This window comes from Manis javanica, chromosome 6 (genome assembly GCF_040802235.1).
Source record: "Manis javanica isolate MJ-LG chromosome 6, MJ_LKY, whole genome shotgun sequence".
NCBI lineage: Eukaryota > Metazoa > Chordata > Mammalia > Pholidota > Manidae > Manis > Manis javanica.
In genome coordinates this window covers 70,067,379-70,088,295 of record NC_133161.1, presented here as the reverse complement: position 1 = coordinate 70,088,295, position 20,917 = coordinate 70,067,379, and the positions used below count along the sequence as shown (strand labels likewise).

Here is a 20,917-nt window from a genome sequence, read left to right as displayed (position 1 = left end):
CAACACAGTACCCACAGCTCAGCTCATCTCTCAGGTAAGGGCTAGGTGACCTCAGAAGTGTGGTCACTGCTCAGAAGATTCCTTGTGTCCAAGCTTTAACTGTCTACAGAAATGGCCAAAGCTATAGCTCAGATTATTACAACAAGCCCTAAACTTTATTTTTAGCTCTCTATATATTGACCTCCTTTTTCACATTAAGCCTCAGCAGTAGAAAACCAAACTACTTTGAGATTTATAATTGAGAGAGCAAAATGCTGGCTTAAGAGCTTGCAGCAGATGCACATGTATCCCCGGATTCCTGGCCCCGGGGTGGCTTTCAGGATCACCAGCACTGTGCCCTCAGCTGGGCTTTGGGGCCAGGCAGAGTGAACGCAAAGGGGGCAGCCAGTCTCCACTCGTGTGGCAGACATTGGGTCACTGGGACACCCCTGGAGAGCCTGCTCTTCTCTTCCACATGGGGAAAGAGCTGGATACATTTCCCTCTACAGTTCTTGAAGCATCATGGATGGAGTCCTGACATCCCTCTGACAAATGGTGACAGAGCAGGAGACATGGCTGGCTCTGTGCAAATCCAGTATACCTCCTGGGAAAACTGACTCAGTGCGTATTTTTGAAAGGAGGGTAAGCAGGGGGAATTTGCCTGGGTGGGATCTGCTGAGGGCCCTGGAAGCAAAGGGAAAGCAGAAGAAACACAGTGTCTCACAAAACCTAGCTTCCTTCACAGCTGTGGCTGGGCCTGTTGACTTGGAAGCTGTAAGTCATGAGTTTTAGATCATGGACTTTAGAGTTCTCTCTCCTGACTTTACCACTAACCAGAAAAATTCTTTTTCCTTATCTGTAAGATAAGAATATTTACCCAACACATTACAATGCTTACTAAGTGGTGGCTACAATTATCTTTATTTTAGATTAGATAACCTGAGAATGTCAGGTACACCCATTCTATGGGGTCTAACAGTATTGGAATGTCTAAACTGATATCCTAAGGTCCTGACCTTTCTAATCAGGTCAGATGAAATAATTGGAAACTGGATTCCAGTTTAAGAGGGACATAGCTTCCAGCTCGGGGTCCACTGGAGGCATTTCGTACTGATAAAAACACCTGCTTCTCTGCCCTGTGTTTTCATGGCATTAGTGACTATGTGGATAGTAGTCCAGGTTGGGAAATTACTGGCATTGGTTATGTTGGCCTTTAAAACTCCCCTCAATGAAGGAAAAACAAATGTGGCCTTCAAAATACTGGGAAGGGGACAGGAAAGACAGGTCACAAGGACCCTGGGAGTAGCTCTCTCTTCAGCACTGCACAATGGCTCAGTCAGTCCCTGCCATGTTTGTCCTCATAAAGATGTGCTCTCAAAGTTCATACTCCTCATTTCCTTCCTCAGATTTAAGATTCAAAAAATGACATCAGGCAGTGAGAAAGACAGAGGAGCTTTATCTCCTCTAGATCATACACATTCTTCTCATCACAGATGAGCCCCAGACAGGGGATCACCCTGCATCAAGTAGCTGAGCAAGTGCACCGTTGGCTTCCCTACCTGGAAATGAATCAGAGAGTGCATCAGGTAATCATATATTTTCCCAAGCAGTTTGTTGGAGGGCCTCCAGGGAAAGACAACAAATTGGATCCCCAGCAAGGGCACCAGGATCAGAGTGGCCCTCACCGCCTTCAGGTACATGTGTGATTCCGCCTCTTGGGTTTCCCTCATTTTGCTCACGAGTACACGGACGATGTTGAGCAAGAAGAAGAAATTGACCTGCAAAGATAGGATGTTATGAGCAAATCATGCAGGTCAGTATACCACTTCAAGACATCTATTTTCCTCCGTTCTTATTTATCCAGAATAAATAAACACAAGAAACTGCCCGGGAGGAAGTATAATTTGCTCAGCTTTGCTGGAACCCTGGGCATCAGCATAACCAAAGATCCTTTTCAGACGTGAATCAACATTTCCGGTTTCTCCAACTTGACTATTGTGAATAAACATGCCATGATATGAGTATTTGTGTACAACTCTTTGTGTGGACATATGTTTTCATTTCTCTTGAATAAGTGCCTAGGAGTTCTTATCTAAGATACCCAAGAAAATAGAATTGCCTCTTCATAGGGTAAGCATATACATAACTTTATAAGAAACTGCAAAACTCTTTTCCAAAGAGGTGGCTTCATTTTATGTTCCTTCCAGCACTGTATGAGAATTCTACTTACTCTTTCCCTTTGCCAACACTTGGTATGGTCACTCTTTTTGGTATTAGCCATCTGGTGGGTCACCAACTATTTCTCGACTGTGATTAGTTTTGAAACCAAAGTTGTTTTTAAACTGAATTGATAATTAATGAAATACTTGAAGTGCCTGAAATACTTAAGTGTAAGCTTGGTGGTAGTTTTGATGATGGCTTATATACCAAAGATGGAATGAAAGATGGTTTTGTCTGGCAGAGCCGATGAAAATGGTGCAGGGGAATTTTGTGATTTCTCTTTGTTTATCAGCAACACCTTTTCACCATTCCTTAGCCCCTTGGCCTTTACCTTTAACCAGGAGAAGTTACTTAGAAAATTGTTAAAAAACAAAAACAAAAAAAAACAAAGCTATATTGTTGTTATGGCATGTTCAGAAAGGAACTCAGGACACCCCATCTACCCCCACATTGTGTTAAATAAAATTATTTTTTTCCCCACTGGAAGACTCGCAAATCAACTATAGATTATTTTATTAGAGATGATCAATTAGCTTCTTTAGAATTTATAACACATGTGCTACATAGAACCATCTCCACAGAAGTCCCCACAAAGAGGTAACTCTGTTAGTGGATTAAAAAGCAATTCTTACCACCAAAGCCGCCATGACAGGGCCGTGGATGATATAAAGCAAATGAGTCTCCACACTCAGCCAGCAGCTGGAAAAAAGGTGGAAACCTCAATACAAATGCATTTTATTTACAAATATGTTAACTTAAAAACCGCCATAATACTTACTTGTCATTGAAGTACAGTGCCCTAGTGATAGCATGGATAGTGGTTGGCACCAGCGGGAACCCTAAAAATGTGAAAAAGTACAAATCACACCTCGTTTCTTGGTCATAAGCTATACCTACAGTTGAATGGAAAATAGTAGTTTAGTTTCAAAAATAGTGGCAAATTTAATGTCTCTGTCAAGGTATTTTCCTGATATTTTTGCACAAGTCATCTTTGGTTAAACCAGGTAAAAAAATGCTCTTGGTTTGAACATCATGTGCTTTTAGAGAGGTTCCTTAAGGCATCCAGGTAATTAAAAGTCTCTCATACAAATATCCAGTATGGTGGGCATATTACTGCACTCACTATGACTAGTATACTATCGTTGTGTCTGTGATGATGATAATGATGGTGATTGACTATTAGCTGAGACCAGAAAGCTCTTCATTGTGTGTGAGCTGGGCTCTCTTTGGGAGAGGAGCTGGGTCACCATGGAGGGAAGTGACCTGGGACATCCTATGAAAGCAACAGTCTGATTGCTCCAAAAGCCTTGTTGATGTTCACAGTATTTCTTCTAGACTTTGTTTTTCTGTCTGTATATATCACATGCATTGATCCTGTTTTCTTTCCATAAGAAGAGAGTAGCCTAGTGCATTCCTCTGTAAGCGCTGCCTGCAGATCCTTTATTATAGAAGCTTAGTACCATTTCCCTGACTACACTTGAAGTGCTAGTAAAAAACAGCTTTGAATTACTAAATGGAACAATGGGGATTGTTCCTGGCAATGCATCCTGTCAGGTTACATCTTTTTAAAAGTCAGTTTTTGTTCTGTTAATGTAATGTAGAGTAAAGTTGTCATTTTTGAAAAAAAAATATTTTTCTCAAATGTACTTATGCACAATAGAATATCATTTGATTTGGTTGAGACATTTGTTGAGTTTTAAAAATTATCATCAGATTAGAAATGTGTCCCTGAAGTGAGTTAGATCAACATACTTTTATTTTCTCTGAATTATATGCAAAAAGACAACACCTTAAAAATGCTTGACTGTTCACCTAAGAACAGCCTCAGCTTGTTAACCCATGAAGCAAATCATTCAATAGGACCATCAAAAATCATTCAACAGGACCATCAATTAAATATTTGAGCCCAAAAGAATTTTGAGTTAGATGCTTTACATAAAACATAATTGTGCTTTATTCACCGCAGTTCTAACATCCCATTTCCTGACTTGGGTTTAGAAACAAAAATTCATTCTCTGGATTTATTCTGAAATACACATCTTAGAATTAGGCAGCAAGAGAAGCATATGGAGATATAACTCCCACCTCATTCTGGAGAAAGGGAAATGCGTTTCTTAATACAAAGCGCAGTGTAGTCGCTGTGTCCGCCGATACCTGGGGCTCTTCGCCTTTCTCTAGCCATGGTGCCTTTTTTTCTGCAACATGTATCTTCTGCCCTCTTCCCCATCTTCCACGAGGCTCCAAGAGCCACAATAGCCCTTCCTTCCCACTGAAGATGGTGATGGTATGAATGATCCTTTCTCCCCAGGATTTTTTTTTTTTTTTTTTTAGAGGACTGGATACATTCTATTTGTTCATTGTAAAAGTCCATGGGGAAGTTTCCTTCTTTTATTTATAACAATAGGAGAACCAGTAAGGTGAAGACTCAGTCTGAAGAAGGTTATAAAGTAAATGATTTTTCTGAGAACTGAACTTCAGTGTTTGCAGTTGCTTTGATTTGAGAGAAATCCACTAGGAAGTGGTCCTGCCAGTTGTGCAGGGAAGTAGCTACTGACAGAAGCATTCTTTCACGTTCTGTTGGGGAGAATTTTACCACCAGATACTTTTCACCGAGAGGGTGATGTTCATAAAGTCTCTTATAATTCTTTAAGATCCATTCCAGATGCTGGAGTGGGCAATATTATTCACAGCTGGAGTGAACTGATGGGACATACATCCCCCGCAAACAAGAGTGAGGTCTTAGGGTGTAGCTTTCTTGGGCTAAATCTTCTGCTGTGCCACTTTTGGACTCTTTTCAAAGTATAGGTTATGTCTTTGCTCATGGCATTATACAATTTAGGACCTATTCTCCTGTTTTAGTGTGAAAATAACTTCGAAAGGACAATAAAACATCAGTAGAATTGCTCTGCTCCATTAAGTTCTTAAGTTTGGGTGACACTTTTTTCTTAGGAGGTTATTTTGGTTGCAGTATTACTTCTTTCCTCCCACCCAAAGATAACGCTTGTCTATAAAGTGACTTTCAAACACACCATCATGGCTGCATCTCAGTTTTGTTCTCGTGGTTGAGATTTGGCTCTTGATATTTGAATATTTGAATGGCAAGGAGTTTGGTGGCATTTTGGGGTGTGTGTGTGCGTGTGTGTGTACAGGAGTAGAGAGAGATTTAGCTCTGCCATGCTAAAAAATGAATACATTTTAAAGCTATGTTGGTTGGCTATCTGTGTTTCCAAACATCTGTCTATGGAAGTGCAAATCCTCCTCATCCTTTTAAATTGGTGATTCTATACTTGCCTTGCTGAGTGTAAGGTTCTTTAGGATTCTACCTGGATCACTCTCATAAAGCTTTAAGTATCTTCTGAGTAAGGAGGTTAAGGTATCTCATAACTATTTTACTTATTCTCATTGACTTTTTTGATACAGCCAACCAGCTTTTTACTTTTTATCCTTTGAATTGTTTATGTGTGTTAAGCTCCACTGAGCTGTGTGCAATGATGCCAGAGTTGTGTAACGAATTCACAATGACTTGGTATGGAGAGAATAAGATAAATTCTGCCTTCCAGCGTGCCCTCATCTCTGCTGAATGTCACAGGCAAGAATACATTTGTAGCCTTGTTCTTTCATGGAAAATTTTTTGAGTGTGGCAAATTGATGTTTTTGAATAGTCAAAACTGATACAAGGGAATAAATTAAATAGATGAGATGGAAATGGTGTGAGTGAATGAGTGAGTGAGTGTGTGTGTGTGTGTGTGTGTGTGCATGTGTGTGCATGGCAGGCCTGCGGTGGGATGTTACTTTAAGGTTTTCTCTGCCTCATACATAACCCTCATCTTCCAAAACTGGTCTTGCCAGGAATCAACAGGATACAAATTAATACCCCCAATAAAATTGGAGCATCACAGTAGAAATGAATGATACTGGTCAGATGCTTTCCAGTGGAAGACTCACCATTACAGGATTATCCCATTGAAAGTCATGTGTTTGGTTAAAATTGCACAGTCCTGTTAAGGAGGGGTGTTAAGGAAACAAATACTGCAAAGGGTCAGCCCTGGTGAAGATTGTGGAAAAGACTTTTCAGCTGCTTATATGACTTCCCAGAGATATTTTTATACGGTCGGTAGCAATGTCTGTTGAGCAGGGATTTAAAAACAAAGGTGAATGTTTTTAGAGAGCCTTTGGATTATCCTCCCTCTTTATTAAATCTTTCCTCTTAACTGTGTTTTTAGAGGCTCCCCACAGTGCCACATTAAAGCACAGGCTTAGTTGAGACGACCCACAGCCCCTGCTCCAAGACTCATAGTGGCCCCACCATGTATGGAAGGACAGCTGTGGCTCAGCAGCCAGGATCCTCCTCTGGTGTGGGAGCTTCACAGGATGTGTCTTTTTTTGATAAGCAGCACATATTTTAATCTCAGGGCTTTTTCCCTTCTCAGATGGGAGTGAGAGACTTTCAGCAGCTCTGGCAGAAGGGGACCAATTTTGGAGAGTCCTCCCTGACCACAGTCAGGCTGTGCAGAAGCAGCCTCAGCTTACGTGACCCAACCAGAGGTTTTTCAAAGCCATTGCCAAGTGCTGTGATGTCAGGTAGGCTCCACCTGGGGCCATGTGGTTATGCGTATTGCTCAGCTAGACTCCTGTCCTGACCTTTCACTGGAGGAGTGCTAATGGACTGATAGGAAGGAATATTCTTGAAAAAAAGTGGAGCCAGGGTGGAGGAGACACAGAATTCAGAATGTGAAAGTCTTTGCTCTGCGAACAGGTGGTAAATAAAACTGAAAGGAACCTCATCAGATCTTCTCTCACCAGGACATGTTTTTGGCCCATTAGTTGGCTTTTTTTCTGAAGACTTAGAATCATACCCATCCTTCTCCACACTTGCCCCTTTGCTCACCTCCATCAGTGTGAGCTCGTTAAAGCGTTCCTGTCAAGTGCTCTCAGAGACTGAACTCTCCCCAGCATCTGTGCCATCACTCCTCAAAGAGCCCATGCCTCTGACTATTCTCTGAGAGCAGGACTGGAAGACTATAAATACTCAAACAGAAGTTCAAAACTCAGCTGGAGAAACTACATACCCCAGCCCAGAAGATAATACCACCGCAGGTGTTGCTCCTCAGTGAACACGGCCACCACAATGAGGGTGTGAAGATAGATCCCTTCACAGAGCATCCAGAAATAATTGCATGCCATCATGTACTGGTGGAAAAAATGCAAAATCTTGCAGCTCACCTGTCAAAGAGAAATGGAGATACTCAGTGCAAGACTTCAGCAAGGGTCTGACATGAACAGAGGGTAAATGTGACAGGATCCAGAGGACCTGCATTCAGCCTGCCAGGCAGTTTCCCCAAGCATCTATCAACATGTGCCACCCTCTGTATCCACAAGTCAGAGTGATGGTGCATAGATGATTAGTATTACATGTATCCAGGGCAATGAAAGCCTAGTCCTCAAAACGTTCTTTCCCTGTTACATTCTGGTGACTTATATAGACCAGACCAGTTTGTTTTCTGCAATGTGTCTGAGACACATAAATTTTTAGAACATCCAAGGATTTGTCACATGAGACAATGTGGAAGAGTAACTTCTATGGCCAATGAGAAGACTAACCCAGAAATTATTAATGGTGCTCCTGAAGTGCATTGATCTGTTGATGAGAACTCCTTAGTTAGTAAGGAGGAGAAAATCAGGTGATAAATTTCTCATGTTATAAGCCAGGGGCTATGTTGAACCCACTGGACATGAGTGATTTTGTTCTCATATGGGAGGCTTGGATTCTCTATTGGGATTCAAGTGTTTGGTGTACGGGGATTCATATGGCATCCTTGCTTGGCACCCTGTGCAGATATAGGAGCTGCACCTCTTGGGGCAATCAAATTAACTACATATATATTGTTATCTGTATTGAAATAATCATTGCTTACACTGCATAACAGAACACCCCAAATTATTTCCTAGTTACCATTAGAACAGGGTTTTTCATCTCGGTACTATTGATACTTTGGACTGGATAATTTTTTTGGTGTGGGGCTGTCCTGTGCAGTGGGGTGTTCAGCAATATTCCTGACCATAATACTTTGGACCATATCAAAGCTGCCAAGCTTATCTCTGCAAAGTTTTGTTTTAAAGCAGAAATAAACTTTGCTGCAGGTTTGGACTGATCTCCAGTGACTAAGTATGATTGTTTACATTTCCCTGAAGCTTTTAAAAATGTATTCTCATCAGTTCAATTTAGCACAGAAGGATGGGTGCAAAGTTATATTTACTCAAGCAAGGGAAGAAGAATTGCTAAGTCAATTTCTAGGTATTTTACTCAAAGGAAAAGACATTTTAAAAGACCCTGAATGACAAAGATTTATGGTCTATATTGTTTACATTTACCAGGTTAATTTTTTAAATTAAATTTTACTTAATGGACATTTAGATTGCATATTGAATGAACACATAATTACGTAAATATGTGTCTGCCTGATCCATCCTTCTGTGTCTGCTGTGTCTGCCATGCCACCTTTACCCCAACCCAATAACAACTATACAAAATGTGTGGGCGGTCCTGAGCCTGCTGGTCTATGGGCCATGCTTGGAGTGAATTTAGGGCACAGAAGGAGTTGCCTCAGTATCTGACTCCTGTTTTGGCTGCTCCCTGGCCTTGCAGTGCTGATGATCCTGACCATCAAAGAGCCCAAACCTCCTGTTCCAGCAGACTCACAGGGCCATGGGACATGGCCTGACTCTGATTCCCATGTACTAAAGCCAGAGGAGGACTGCAGAGCTTTTTGTCAAGAAGCCAGTGCAGCTGATAAACTAAGGGGGGAAAAGGCTTTCACATCAACTTGAAAACTGTCGACTTGTACAGTCTTTAAAAGCGAGATGAACGAAAAATCCCCTAGTTGAAAAGTCAACATTAAACAACTTAGTAGCAAAGCGCTGCAGTCTTTCTCCAGAGGAATTTAAAGATGTAATGTTTTCAATTAAATGTGAGGCTATTGTGCCATCCTGAGCTGATTTCTGATAACATCTCAGAGAAAATGAGCTTGAATCTGTGGAACTGTAGCTGTCATTCAGCGTGTTTGGGAGGGAAAAAAGCTCCATTTGAGAGGCGTGCACTGGAGGATGATCCAGAAACTGGCGAAGGGAAGTGTTCAGAAAACAAAGCCACACTAAAGAGAAAAGCAGGATACGTGCATGATGGAAAATGTGGCCTGCTGGAAATGCAGCAGGGGAATAAAAATTAAGAGCTTGCTATGCTCAAGGGTCTTTCTTGATGTGGGGTAAAGAGGACATTACCACTCTTCACTGGGGGTTTTCAAACCATGACTGATTTAATTTTATAATCTCAGACCACAGCCCTTTTGGTTATTTGCGATTTACAAACTTCTGAGTATTCTGCATATTCTGCTTTTACATTGAGTTGCTTTTAGATTTAAGCAGTGTTTTGCAAATACTCTGAGTTTCTGTATCTCCTATGCTGCGTAACACAGAAATGAAACTGGATGCCACAGTTCGAGAATGAGAAGTGCTTGCAGCCTAATCACAATGGCAACAGCTACAATACAAATAACAATGACAGACTTTGAGAGCTGTTAGCGCCAGACCCTGTTTTGTGTATTGTAGGTGTATCCATCCACTTAATCCTCACAAACAACTCTATGAGGAAGAGTGCTATTTATTATCTCCACTTTACACTTTAGGAAAGTGAGGCACAATGAGATTAATAACTTGCTCAGGATTACAGAATAATCTGTGAGTAAACAGAGAGCTAGAATTTCAAGAGCCTGTGGCTTGGCAAGAACAATGCTGTAGTATTGGGAGCAATCCAGCTAAGCACAGAAAATACCAAGTTAGCTTGTTATTCCACAGCTTTCTAGCAATGAACTAACGTACCCCAAGGACATGTACAAAAAGCCCTTATATCTCAACTGGAGGCTTCTTGAGAAAGAACAGATCTGTAAGAAGGTCTGCACTAAATCCATGATAGTTTTCTCAAAGCAGGGGAAACTAGCTGCAAATGTGGAGATGAAGACTTGCTGCATAAACCATGTCACAGGATACTGTTTGTAAGTCACTGATTTCCTGTGCAGAGACCTCCCAGACTGGCCAGATGAGACAAACTGGCCATTGGAATGATGTTTATAGCTATTTTATGAATAAATTCTTCAAATCCATAATGGGAAAGTGGTTGACTATAAGTAATACATTTTGAAAAGGAATGAAGAGATCCTCTATACTTCTCTGCACCATATGATTTTGGTTAAAACAGCATTTATTGGTTTTGACATGTAAGTAAAGTGAAGTAGCATAAATGACCAGAGTGGGATACTTCATTCTCTTACAATGACTTGTCATTTATTTTCTTGGCAGTGTCCCTCAAGTCCATCATACTGTTTCATTCCTAATCAAATTTCTTGCACAGGCTACCAAAAGGGACAACTCCCATCTAGTTCTATCTGTCACTGATCTCTCAGCTCAGCAACCCTGCTGTCCCTGTACCTCCCTCACACTTACGTGCCCTCCCTTGCTCTGGTCTCCTCTGGGCGGAGCAAAAGCAGTCCAGATTCTACCCTGTGTTTATTGAGTCCCTAGGGCCTCCGTGCTGAGCATCCATTCCCAGCTGGTCTTCTGGTGACTAGGATCAAGTTCTGATATAGTCTGGTGGCTCAATGGTCCCAAACAGAAAAAAATTTCACTTATTCTTTAGACCCTGAGACTCATTTAACTTTATATAAATAAGAAGATATAGAAAATATGGCCTGATTACTTTGGTTTTTTGAGGTGCAGAGTGTGCGGTTTCCCAGTAAAAACTAATCTCCCTGTATTGTCCCTTTCAGAGCAGATAAAAAGTTCAGAGAGACATTTCTTTCTAGAAATGACAAGTATGTATGCTGCCAGCTTCCTGCAGATGAAGCAAGAACCATACGTTCAGTTCTGCCTCCTGACTCTACATGAAGATCATCAAATAAGCAGATCGAAAAAGAAAATGGCATTTGAGATATTATGGAAATGAAATGCTCAAATGACACAAGTGACAATAGGCAATTTCTGCATCACTCCATCAGCTGAGGCTCTACTTAGCCCTTATTTTGGCTGTGAGTTACTTTGAATTTAACTTAAAAAAAAAAAAAAGAATGAGAAGGAATAAGATCCTCACCCTTGTTACTACAGGAGAGAATCTGCCTAACCAAAAAACTTCCAAAGGAAGAAACCTACCACCTTGGCAGGTAAGGGACCCCAAACCCTCAGGGACTCCCTACTGAGGGGTGGGGACACTGTTTTCTTTTGCTCCCAACAAAATAAACTCTTAGGGCAGTAGCACGACAGCAGTTGGGGTGAGGCAGCCTCCTTCCACAGGAAATGACTTTCTTTTACGATATCCCCTTGGGTAATGGGAAGGAAAATCTTCCTGCCTCTTAACTGCTGATTCAGTGACCTGAGAAGTGGGTCAAAATTTAAAACACAACCCAATTCTGCCTTTAATTTGCTGAAGAGAGAAAGGGTCTTTACACAGTATGTATTGTTTTTTTTTAAAACGAGACACAAGCTTGAATCACGGATAGGTGAAGTACTGACGATGTGCTTTAATTTATGAATGGTTATGTGTTCGATGCTGCAGTTTCAGCCAGTACTGATAGATTGACAATGTCCAATAACTGCCCTTGTAAAATTTCTTGTGATGGTGCTGTTTTTGGTCTCTTAGGGTTTTCTTTGTTTTCTCCACTCCTCTTTGCTATGGAGAATCTTCAATGTAATGTTTTCGGGAATGTTGGTTTTTCAAGACAAATGTGATATTTAAAATAATTCATTTAAAGTGTAAGTGTTGAATATATAATTTTGCACGTGGCAGTAATATGTTGACCACATGATTCTCTTTATTTGTATACTATTGAGTTTGTCCCTTTAGAGGTGGAGAACTTTACTCCAGGGAAGGATGGGGCTTTCCTAGTGAAATTTAGTTAAATTTTTTCTAGTTCTCATTTATCCCTTGTATATTCAAATATATTTCAACAGGGAAATCTATTCTTTCTTGATGCCTGAATTTATAGTTTCAACTGCAAGTCACTTTAATAGGGCAGAATATGCATTTTCAAGGTGAGATGCACCACAAATTCCAAGACCTGTGTCTCTCTTGGAAATAGTAAATAAGCAGTTTCAAGGATGAATAACATGTAAGATATGTCTCCTTGAAGGTTTCCCCCTGCCCTTTCTTGAACGAGTTTTGTTTGCCTAGAGAGAGCAGCCCTGTATTGTTTGCCCATGGAGGGTCAGATGAGAGGTTCAGCAAAATCACTGGGAAACAGGGACTGTATCCCAAGAAAGGAAGCAGTAAAAACAAACAGCCTACTTTATTTTTTCCTTTGGGACAAGTGTGTGCTTCACAGTTTACAAACATGAATTAATTTGTGTCATCGTAGTCATTTGTTTTCAGCCTCTACCATTTATATGTGTTTGGTGAGAAGCATGTGTTTCCAAATTTTGTCCTGTGGAAGAAACAGACCATTTGGAATTGTGAAAGGGGCACAGTGTGTTCGCACGTTTCCACTCCCTGTTTACCATTTTAAGTGGCTCGTTATTAGTGGTTTATTCTAATTTTGTTTACCCTCAAAGGAAAGGAGGCTTCTCGTGCAGGTACACAGACTTATTGCCCGTTTGTTTTCCATTCAATACACACACTTTGAAATAGGTACATGACTGAGCCTTCCAGGCATCGTTGCAGGACATATGAGTCATTTCCCTGTGAGACTTGGCACCATTCTAGGGATTGCAAAAGGAATGTCATAAATAGATATTTTCCCCAAATTATGTGAATTTAGTTCAGCCTGTAAACTAAAATGTGAGCTTTGGGTGCTCAGTAAACACTGGATTGATTTGATTATATTAAACCTTTCAAGACATTTAGAGTTTTCCTTAGGAAGTTTGCTTTTGTATAGCAAAAAATAGCAAGTCTGGTAGGTCAGCAATAGATTGATTGGGAGAATTAGATGCTAGTCATAACATAAATATAAGCTTTTTTCCTGGTTTTCAAAAATTTAGGTCACTTTGAGAATCTCTAATGTGTGAGAGAGTCACCCTCACTCCTCTAGACCCAGAAGAAAGCTTCCTGTTAATTTCTCTTGTCCCCTACACTCACATTCTCCCAGGAAATCTCCCAGGAATAGGGGCTGAGCCAGGTCCCTAGACAGCTGCTTACAGGTTTTATTAAAGGTTTCTAGGCAATAAGGGAGCTGCAAGGCAGAGCTAGACTGGCTTGTCAGCGGCTACGAGGCAGCCTCTGCAGGGTGACTGGAAGCATCCATGAGCAGGTCTGCCCCTGAAGTACCCTGTGAGAGTGAAGACACGCAGCGATGAGAACTCTGAGACCGTCCAGAGCGCTGAACTGAGTAACAGATGGGTTGGGAAAGCCAAGTGCAGAGATCTTGGAAGTCAGCCCCTGGGCAAGGGCCAGCAGCATCCCGGTGAGCAACTGCTTGCAATATTATGCCCTTGGGAATTTGTAAAAGCTTTATGTTTCTTTTGGGACCCCAGCACAACCTCTTGGAAGTAAGCAGGGCAGTTTTTATTATTTTTATTTGATGGATAAGTTTAGTTGGCTTCTATAATTCAATAACAAACTCAGAAAGATCCTGAATTTAGACTATGTCAGGAAAAGAATGATGGTGGGCTGGTGGTATGACATATGGGTGGGAGTCTATTCAGGAATTTACAATAGGCATAATTTGACTGACCACTGATCCCAGTGTTGATTATTTAATGACTGAGTGCCATTTCTTGGCCTACTCCATACAGACAGCAATTTTTTCAGGGTATCCACACTTAGTGGGGAGAGGGAAACCAAAATTTTGAGTATTCTCTACTGATAGATGCTTAGTTAATGGATTCTACATCTATTTTAAACTTGGTGGTCAGGGAGGGGGGTCAACTGCTCTAATTAAATGTAATGTATATGTTCAACTATGGACACCTATCATTTTGGAATGGCTGAGCCTACTTCTTTAAGAAGGTATCTTCCTAAGGAAGTACATCAAGACAATCAAGAGCACCATGTGGTACAGAGGAGAGAGGTCTGGGTTTGAATCCCTTCTCTATCCACAGTACGGAGATCACATGGCTTCACTGAACCTCAGTTTACTCAGTTAATAATGGGGATTATGTCTACTGTTCTCTGGGGGTGTGTGAAGATTAAGTGAAATGAGATTACTTTTATTAAAATCAGTTGACATTAAAAAGAAAACTTACTAAGGTAAACCCATTCTGTAGGTACGTCAGGACTTGTGTCAAATAGCAGATGCCATGGTTTAAAAAGACACATCATAATGCCTTCCTGGATATATTCACACTGCAAAATTATTAACACTGTGGATCCATCAGAAGCCAAATAAAGCTGCTTTCCCATGCCATGCTGCTGTCATGCAGGATGAATGCTCTGGGCAGATTTCACGCATTTTTGTCACTGGGCTGGCAGAGCTGTCAAATGCCAGTTTTGAAAGATGAGGCCATCTACAGTTGCTTGCATAACATAGGTCAGCAGGGAAACAAAAACAAAAATATCCCTTGGCCATTCATTGTGTGCTAGAAAGCTTCTGTTGGTGCTGTCAAATGCATCCCTCCTGCTCCCGCTGTCCTGGGCCCCTAGCAACAGATCTGCACATTTCCTTCAGGGCTTCCACGGCCTCCGGTTTCTAGTTGAGCTCAGATAATGGAGACCATCAGCAGAGACTAAAAGATGAGAGTGAGTGAGTGGGGATTAAACCCTTTTTCAAGTTGTGCAGACAAAGAACATGATAATATTTATACGGCTTAGTAGAGTAAATGCATAACTACTCATAGCTGGAGTGACTGGTCCACGCCCAGCCCGGTGCCAAAATGCTGAGGGGATTAATATCTGTAACCCATTAATGTCACACTGGGTCCACAGGAAGCATTTCCTTAGTACACGTAGTATTGTCCATGTTCACAGATATGCTCAGTAAACTTCTAATAGATGTTAATAAATTTTTCATTACTGACAAAAACTCATGATTTGTTATATAATTCTTATTTGGTTATGACTGATTTATTCCCAGCCCTTTACTATAACATCTAAAAGTTATTTCCAAAATGACATAGAAATAATATGCCTTGCTGAACAAGTGAACTGTAAAAGTAAATATAAAAGTACACATGTAAACAGCTGCTTAAGGCAAACAGTAACACCACATTCACTGTTTACAGGTACTATACATTTAAAAATACAATTAAAAACAAATTCTGCAGTCCTTACCGGATCCCTTCTCACGAGCTCTCCGTTGGGCACTACTTCAACCAGGTGGATGATGATAATCATAGAATTCAGGATGTAAGTCAGAAACATGTTCTTGTGCAGGGTTACCCTTTGGCAGCCAAGGCTCCTGGAAGAAAAAGAAGCATTAAGCAATGGCAAAATGTTGAAGTACCTAGAAAAAAACCCATCTGGGGACTATTTTTATTATTTCCTTTAGCAGCAGATGAGAGAACCTATAGAAATAAAGACCTGGTCTCAGACTAAGACTCATTACTACTTTTCTGGCTGATTTTTAAACAAACTTTTCCAGTCACAGTAGCTCATTGTTTTCAGTCTTTGGGGTGACTTCACACAATAACTGAGAGTAAGTGATAAAATCACTTCTAATTATAATACATGTCATGAAATTAATTAAGAGAAGAGCTCTTACAAGAGAAACCATCAGGGTTTGGAGAGTGCTTCAGATGAGCAGCCGGCTGTTCACTGATGTACCCAGGCAGAAATTGTGTGGCACACGAGAACAGAGCGTGAGTCAGAACCAAGGCCGCCTGTGACTGGGTATTGCCTCCGTATCCTTAACCCATCGCACACACAGACTTTATCAAATCTGTGCTATCCTCTCTTTTGCAGTTTCTTCTGACATTTTCTCATTTCTCATATTCCAACTGGAATCAAGTCTGTGGTTCCTTCTTTCCAGATCTTCCTGATGGTGGAGCTCAGACACAGGCAGAGAATTCTAAATAGGTCTGATCTCATTATGAGGCATATTGTGGTTTGGATCCCGTAAGACCTCTCCAAGTCCTGCAGCTCAATGGCATAGCCATTTCCTACCTGTTAGGTACTAAGCAATATGTTGGATGTTTTCATCCCTTTCTCCTCCACTTCAAAAATGCACATATGTATTTGTGTGAAGCTTCACATAGACAAATATTAGTTTGAAAATCCTATTTCACTTTTTGGTGCAAAGGGGGAAAAAACTGCAGGGTGACTATAACAAAATTGGAACAGTTATCCCAGATGAATAAAAATCTTGTATTTACCACATTTGATCCAGTCAAAAATGTTTAGTTTAGCATAATGTAAAAACGTAAAACATTCAGCTAATGATGCCCATGATTCATCACAGTATTAGTTCTAAAAAATCCTCATGGAATAAAGTGAGAATCCCAGGAATTTTGAAAAGGATATTCTGGGGAAAGATGAGCTATGAGAATGGTCTGGGTTTACATACAAGGCTTCCCTATATTTCCAAATGAAAGGAAAATTACTTGTCAATTATCTGTAGTAAAAAGTAAACTGCAGTAATGAAGGCATCTGGTAGAGCATATTTTGATTATTGTAGCTATATTTTACAACTTTTCAGAAAGCACAAACATTAGTAAATAGTTACTACAGAATATTTTAAAGTTCTCAACTTGTTGAGTAGAGATAGAATGCAGAAATTAATATCTAGGAGGCAGCCTATTGTAAAGATAGGGTTTGGAGAAGAAGTCTCACACACACACACATGCACACACACACATACACACGCATACACACACACTGCCATGTGCTACCTTATTTGGCAGCAGATAAGCTGAACCTAATTGTTATAATAGCACTATATAAGTACGTTGCACATTTAAGGCTGCAAAAAAAATTATGTGGAACGCATACCCATTTGCACTGCATGTACTCTTCCATATTGCAAGTGCCACATTTAGCGCTGTTAAATCTGTGACCTGCTGTTTTCCATGTAGTCATAATAGCATTTTATAATAATTCTCACTAGGAGGCAAATATCTCAGGTCTCATTATTGGATTCAGTCTGGCTTAAATGACAGTTGACATTGTCCAGAACCAAGGGGTACAGATAAATGCATCGTGCAATGCTGCTATTCCTGGTTTTCTTTTGATCAGGTGGAGTTCAATAATCTGCTGATGTACATTAGCTTCAGGGATGGCTAATGTTCAATCCCCTTTGTAAACCAGAACCACCATGAATAAAATATACTTCCTCCACCTCCAGCTTACTCTCTGGCCTTTGTATCTGCTTTTTTTCCCCTTCTTAACACTAATCACCTTCTGACATAAATACTGGTTTATCGCTTGTTATTATCTCCTTTTCTCTCATTAGAATGGAAGTCACTAAAGGAATTTGTTCTGTGCTCCTCAAACAGTGTCTGATGCACTGTGGGGATTAATGCCCATTTCTTTAAATTAAAAATCTTTATACAGTAACAATTTTCTTCTTCGAGCTGTGACCACTACGTGGTTTTCCAGTACATCAGCAAATTACATTAAATGCTAGGTGATTTCATTTCTTGTACTTTGTATCATACTGAACACTTGCCAAATTCTTAATACAGGTATTAACTAACCATTATTGGACACTATCCTGTTGTTGAACACTAGCTAAAACCTCTATAGAGTACTGTATACAGTACATAAAGAGAAAACGATGGTTTACACCTGGATAAACTATTAGCCTCCAAAGGAAGAATATGACTAATGCATGAGTTTCTGTTTCATAAGAGTTTCAATATAATTTCTGCTTATTGAGTTTTAAAATTTTTATTACATTTACTTGATGACATTTACACCCAGCTTTTTTAACCGAGTTAAAGGTACTTCAAATTTATTAATATTCATTCAATAACCCAGCACATATTACTGTGTACCCGCTATGATTCAGACCTTCTGGTAGATGCTAGGGATACATGGATGCACAAAACAGACACCTTCTGCCTTCAAGGACCTTATATACCATGTGACTGTTTATTTACTCTTACTAGGATACCTCTTCTGAAGGAGGTATATAGGATGCTAAAGATCTTAACCTAAGAAATTATGTGTTTAATTGTTCTCAAATACCTTGTTGTTTGAATGAACATGAGAGATGCTGACAACCTTTTCCTGTCAGATCTGAAATATTTTAAGTAGAAACAGCACCAGCCTGTTTGTAGCTATACTTCTCTCCTCTAGATTAAAAAAGAAAAAAAAGGTATTTAAATGGATAGGACATTGCCAACTCTTTGAGTGATAGGGAACCATATAGATTCTCCAACATAATTACTTCTGACTTGCCCCAACCAAGGTCTCACTCAAATGTGAAGAAGAGTTAACAATTTACTTCAGTATGAATCTCAAGAAGTCATATTTAAAGGGTAAATGTCATTTTCATGGTTTTAGTTTACCTGGTGGAAATCTTTAACGCTTAAAAATTTGTTTCAAGTTCTTGGTCCCCTGTGCGTGTATGTGCTTTTGGGGAGCTTGTCATTGTATGAGAAGGCATTTAATATTTGCCTTTAGTTTTGAAAATTGCATGAATTAGTTTGATATCATAGGACAAGGAACAGCAGTATTCAGTCCTTTATAAGACAGTGTAATTATAGTCACATTCAAAGCAAACAAGGAAAGTAGCAAGTAATGAAACAAGTAAATGTTGTTATGATTTGGGGGCACGGGAGGATATGCATTTGGAATAACTGTTGCAGTTGGAACAAGCAAAGTCATATCTTCCAGTGTATCTCTGTTTTCCTTTTCCTAGTCGCACCTTGTTCACCAGGGGCAAGGGAAGTGAGGGGAGCAGAGGGGATGTGGAATGGATGGCATGAGGCTCCTAGAAAAATTCAGGACACAATATATTTTACAGCTTTCCTGTCTGACAGGGGACTTTATACCTCTGGATTTAGCACAAAATCTTTATCTGTATGTAACTCCCTTTCAATCGTAATTCTTGCTTCTTTTCCTGTTGCTACTATTCTAGAGTGAACAGTACACCAAAGTATGACCAGCAGTTACCTTTGGTGTCCTGTCATGTCCAGGGTGGGTTGGGAGAAAGGAGGCTATCACTGGTGCCCTTGATTTAACAGAGGAATAGGAGGGCAGGCAGAGTTGTGAAGTAGTGTACACTGTACAAGAGCAAGAGCTACCTGTGCATGCACCATGCAGAAGTGAGAAAAATAACAAGCAGAGGAACCAGCATTCCTTCTGGAGGCCCAGTGGAAACCCTCCTTTTTTGCCTATGTGGCCAAGCCAATGTCCTGAAAACACTTCCCACCGTACACGATAGATCTCTATTAACTTTCAGGCAAGAGTAATTAATATTTAAAATATTTAACAATCAGTAAGGCATTGGTGTCAAGAAATCAAAGGGGATGTTAATGAACATTCTTGTACTTTCTTGAGAGAAAACAGTGGAGATATTTCAGTATTTAGGATTATTCCACAGAAATGTAAATTGACAAATTATAAGTGGAACAGATGGGATAAGTGAATTTATTGCAAACTTGCACAAAATGTTTAGGAAACGAACACAAATAAATGTCCGCTTATGTGATTTTCTTAAGCCAGTCTTCTCTAAGAGTATCTTAGCTCTCTTCTTGACCTTCGTTGTTGGCCATCTAGTAGTGAGGAGCCTTGTTGAACTAATTTGATGTTTCTATTTAATCCCTCTCCTATTATTGCTTCTATTTTTCCTGCAAAAGTCCCAAACCAAATAGCATCCTGAGGAGGCTGTCTTCAACCTTGAACAAGTGGATCCGAACTAACCTGTGTATCATCCTGAACATTATTTTAACTCTGCCACTTTTGTACAGTTCAGATCTTTAGTATTGCTTTTTCTATTATTTAAATCACTGAGAAATGTTTTCTCTATCTTGAAGAGGGACTAGAAGCTCAGTCTTCTTTTTAAAATAACAAAGACTTTATATACATTTCTACTTTCATTTTTTGATAGCAAGGGAGCATGATCCTTACTTGTTTCAGGGTTACATTAGCTCTGCCCTTTACCTTTCCCTGCATGCTCAGAATAAAATCACATTAAGATGAGAGGCATGCCTCAATGATCTCATTCTGAGTAACATCCCAGGATTTTTAGCAGCAAAGTATTGGCTGTTCTATAGGCTCCCATATATTCAGCAGCTGAAATCCCTCTGCAGGCCTTCACCTGCTGGCTTGAGAAGAACCCCTGCTGGGTTAGTCCTTTTTTTATTGACTCCATAAGGCACATTTTATGAGTGCAGAGTGAGATTTCAGTGGGATGGTCATGAATGGGGCACTAGGTCTCAGAAGTGGAGGTGGGTGTAATTGCTTATTTTGGTTTCATGAAAGTTTTTAGCAAATTGTTTAGATTTTACAAAATAACTCAATCCCGGGAATGTAGAATTAAGCAAGGGAGTGAGGATTATTTTTTGCTCACGTTTCACACACAAATGATGCCGTTTAAGTGCATAAATCCTAGGACCTTCCATTGTTGTGTGCAGGAAAGACCTTAAAGGTGATGGAGAATATTTGAAAACAATTATGGAAAAATGTTGTTAATTTAGAGATAAACCCAATGACAGATCAGAGTTACCTTGTATTTTTCACATCACTTTTAATATTGCTGAAATGGAAGGGTAGAGAAAAAATTGGAAGAAGCAGAACCATATTTTAATTTAAAGAAAATAGATGCCCTTGATATTTTTAGTTTGGGTAGGTTTAAGGTGA

The 20,917-nt window shown here is 40.1% G+C and overlaps 1 protein-coding gene and 1 long non-coding RNA gene across 2 annotated transcripts in view; one reads left to right on the top strand and one right to left on the bottom strand.

Annotated features, from left to right (window-relative positions):
* The window catches only part of CALCR (calcitonin receptor), a 134,274-nt gene that overhangs the window by 18,579 nt on the left and 94,778 nt on the right, over positions 1-20,917 (bottom strand). Inside the window, exons 8-12 of the mRNA XM_017665481.3 lie at positions 15,446-15,572; positions 7,269-7,422; positions 2,978-3,038; positions 2,832-2,898; positions 1,539-1,757 (exon numbers count right to left, since the gene is read on the bottom strand). Of these exons, the coding sequence (XP_017520970.1) occupies positions 1,539-1,757; positions 2,832-2,898; positions 2,978-3,038; positions 7,269-7,422; positions 15,446-15,572 (628 nt within the window). The remainder of the gene's footprint in view (positions 1-1,538; positions 1,758-2,831; positions 2,899-2,977; positions 3,039-7,268; positions 7,423-15,445; positions 15,573-20,917) is intronic.
* LOC140849915 (uncharacterized) overlaps positions 13,341-20,917 on the top strand; it is a 41,892-nt gene continuing 34,315 nt past the window's right edge. The window contains exon 1 of the long non-coding RNA XR_012132304.1: positions 13,341-13,640. This is a non-coding gene — a long non-coding RNA (uncharacterized lncRNA). The remainder of the gene's footprint in view (positions 13,641-20,917) is intronic.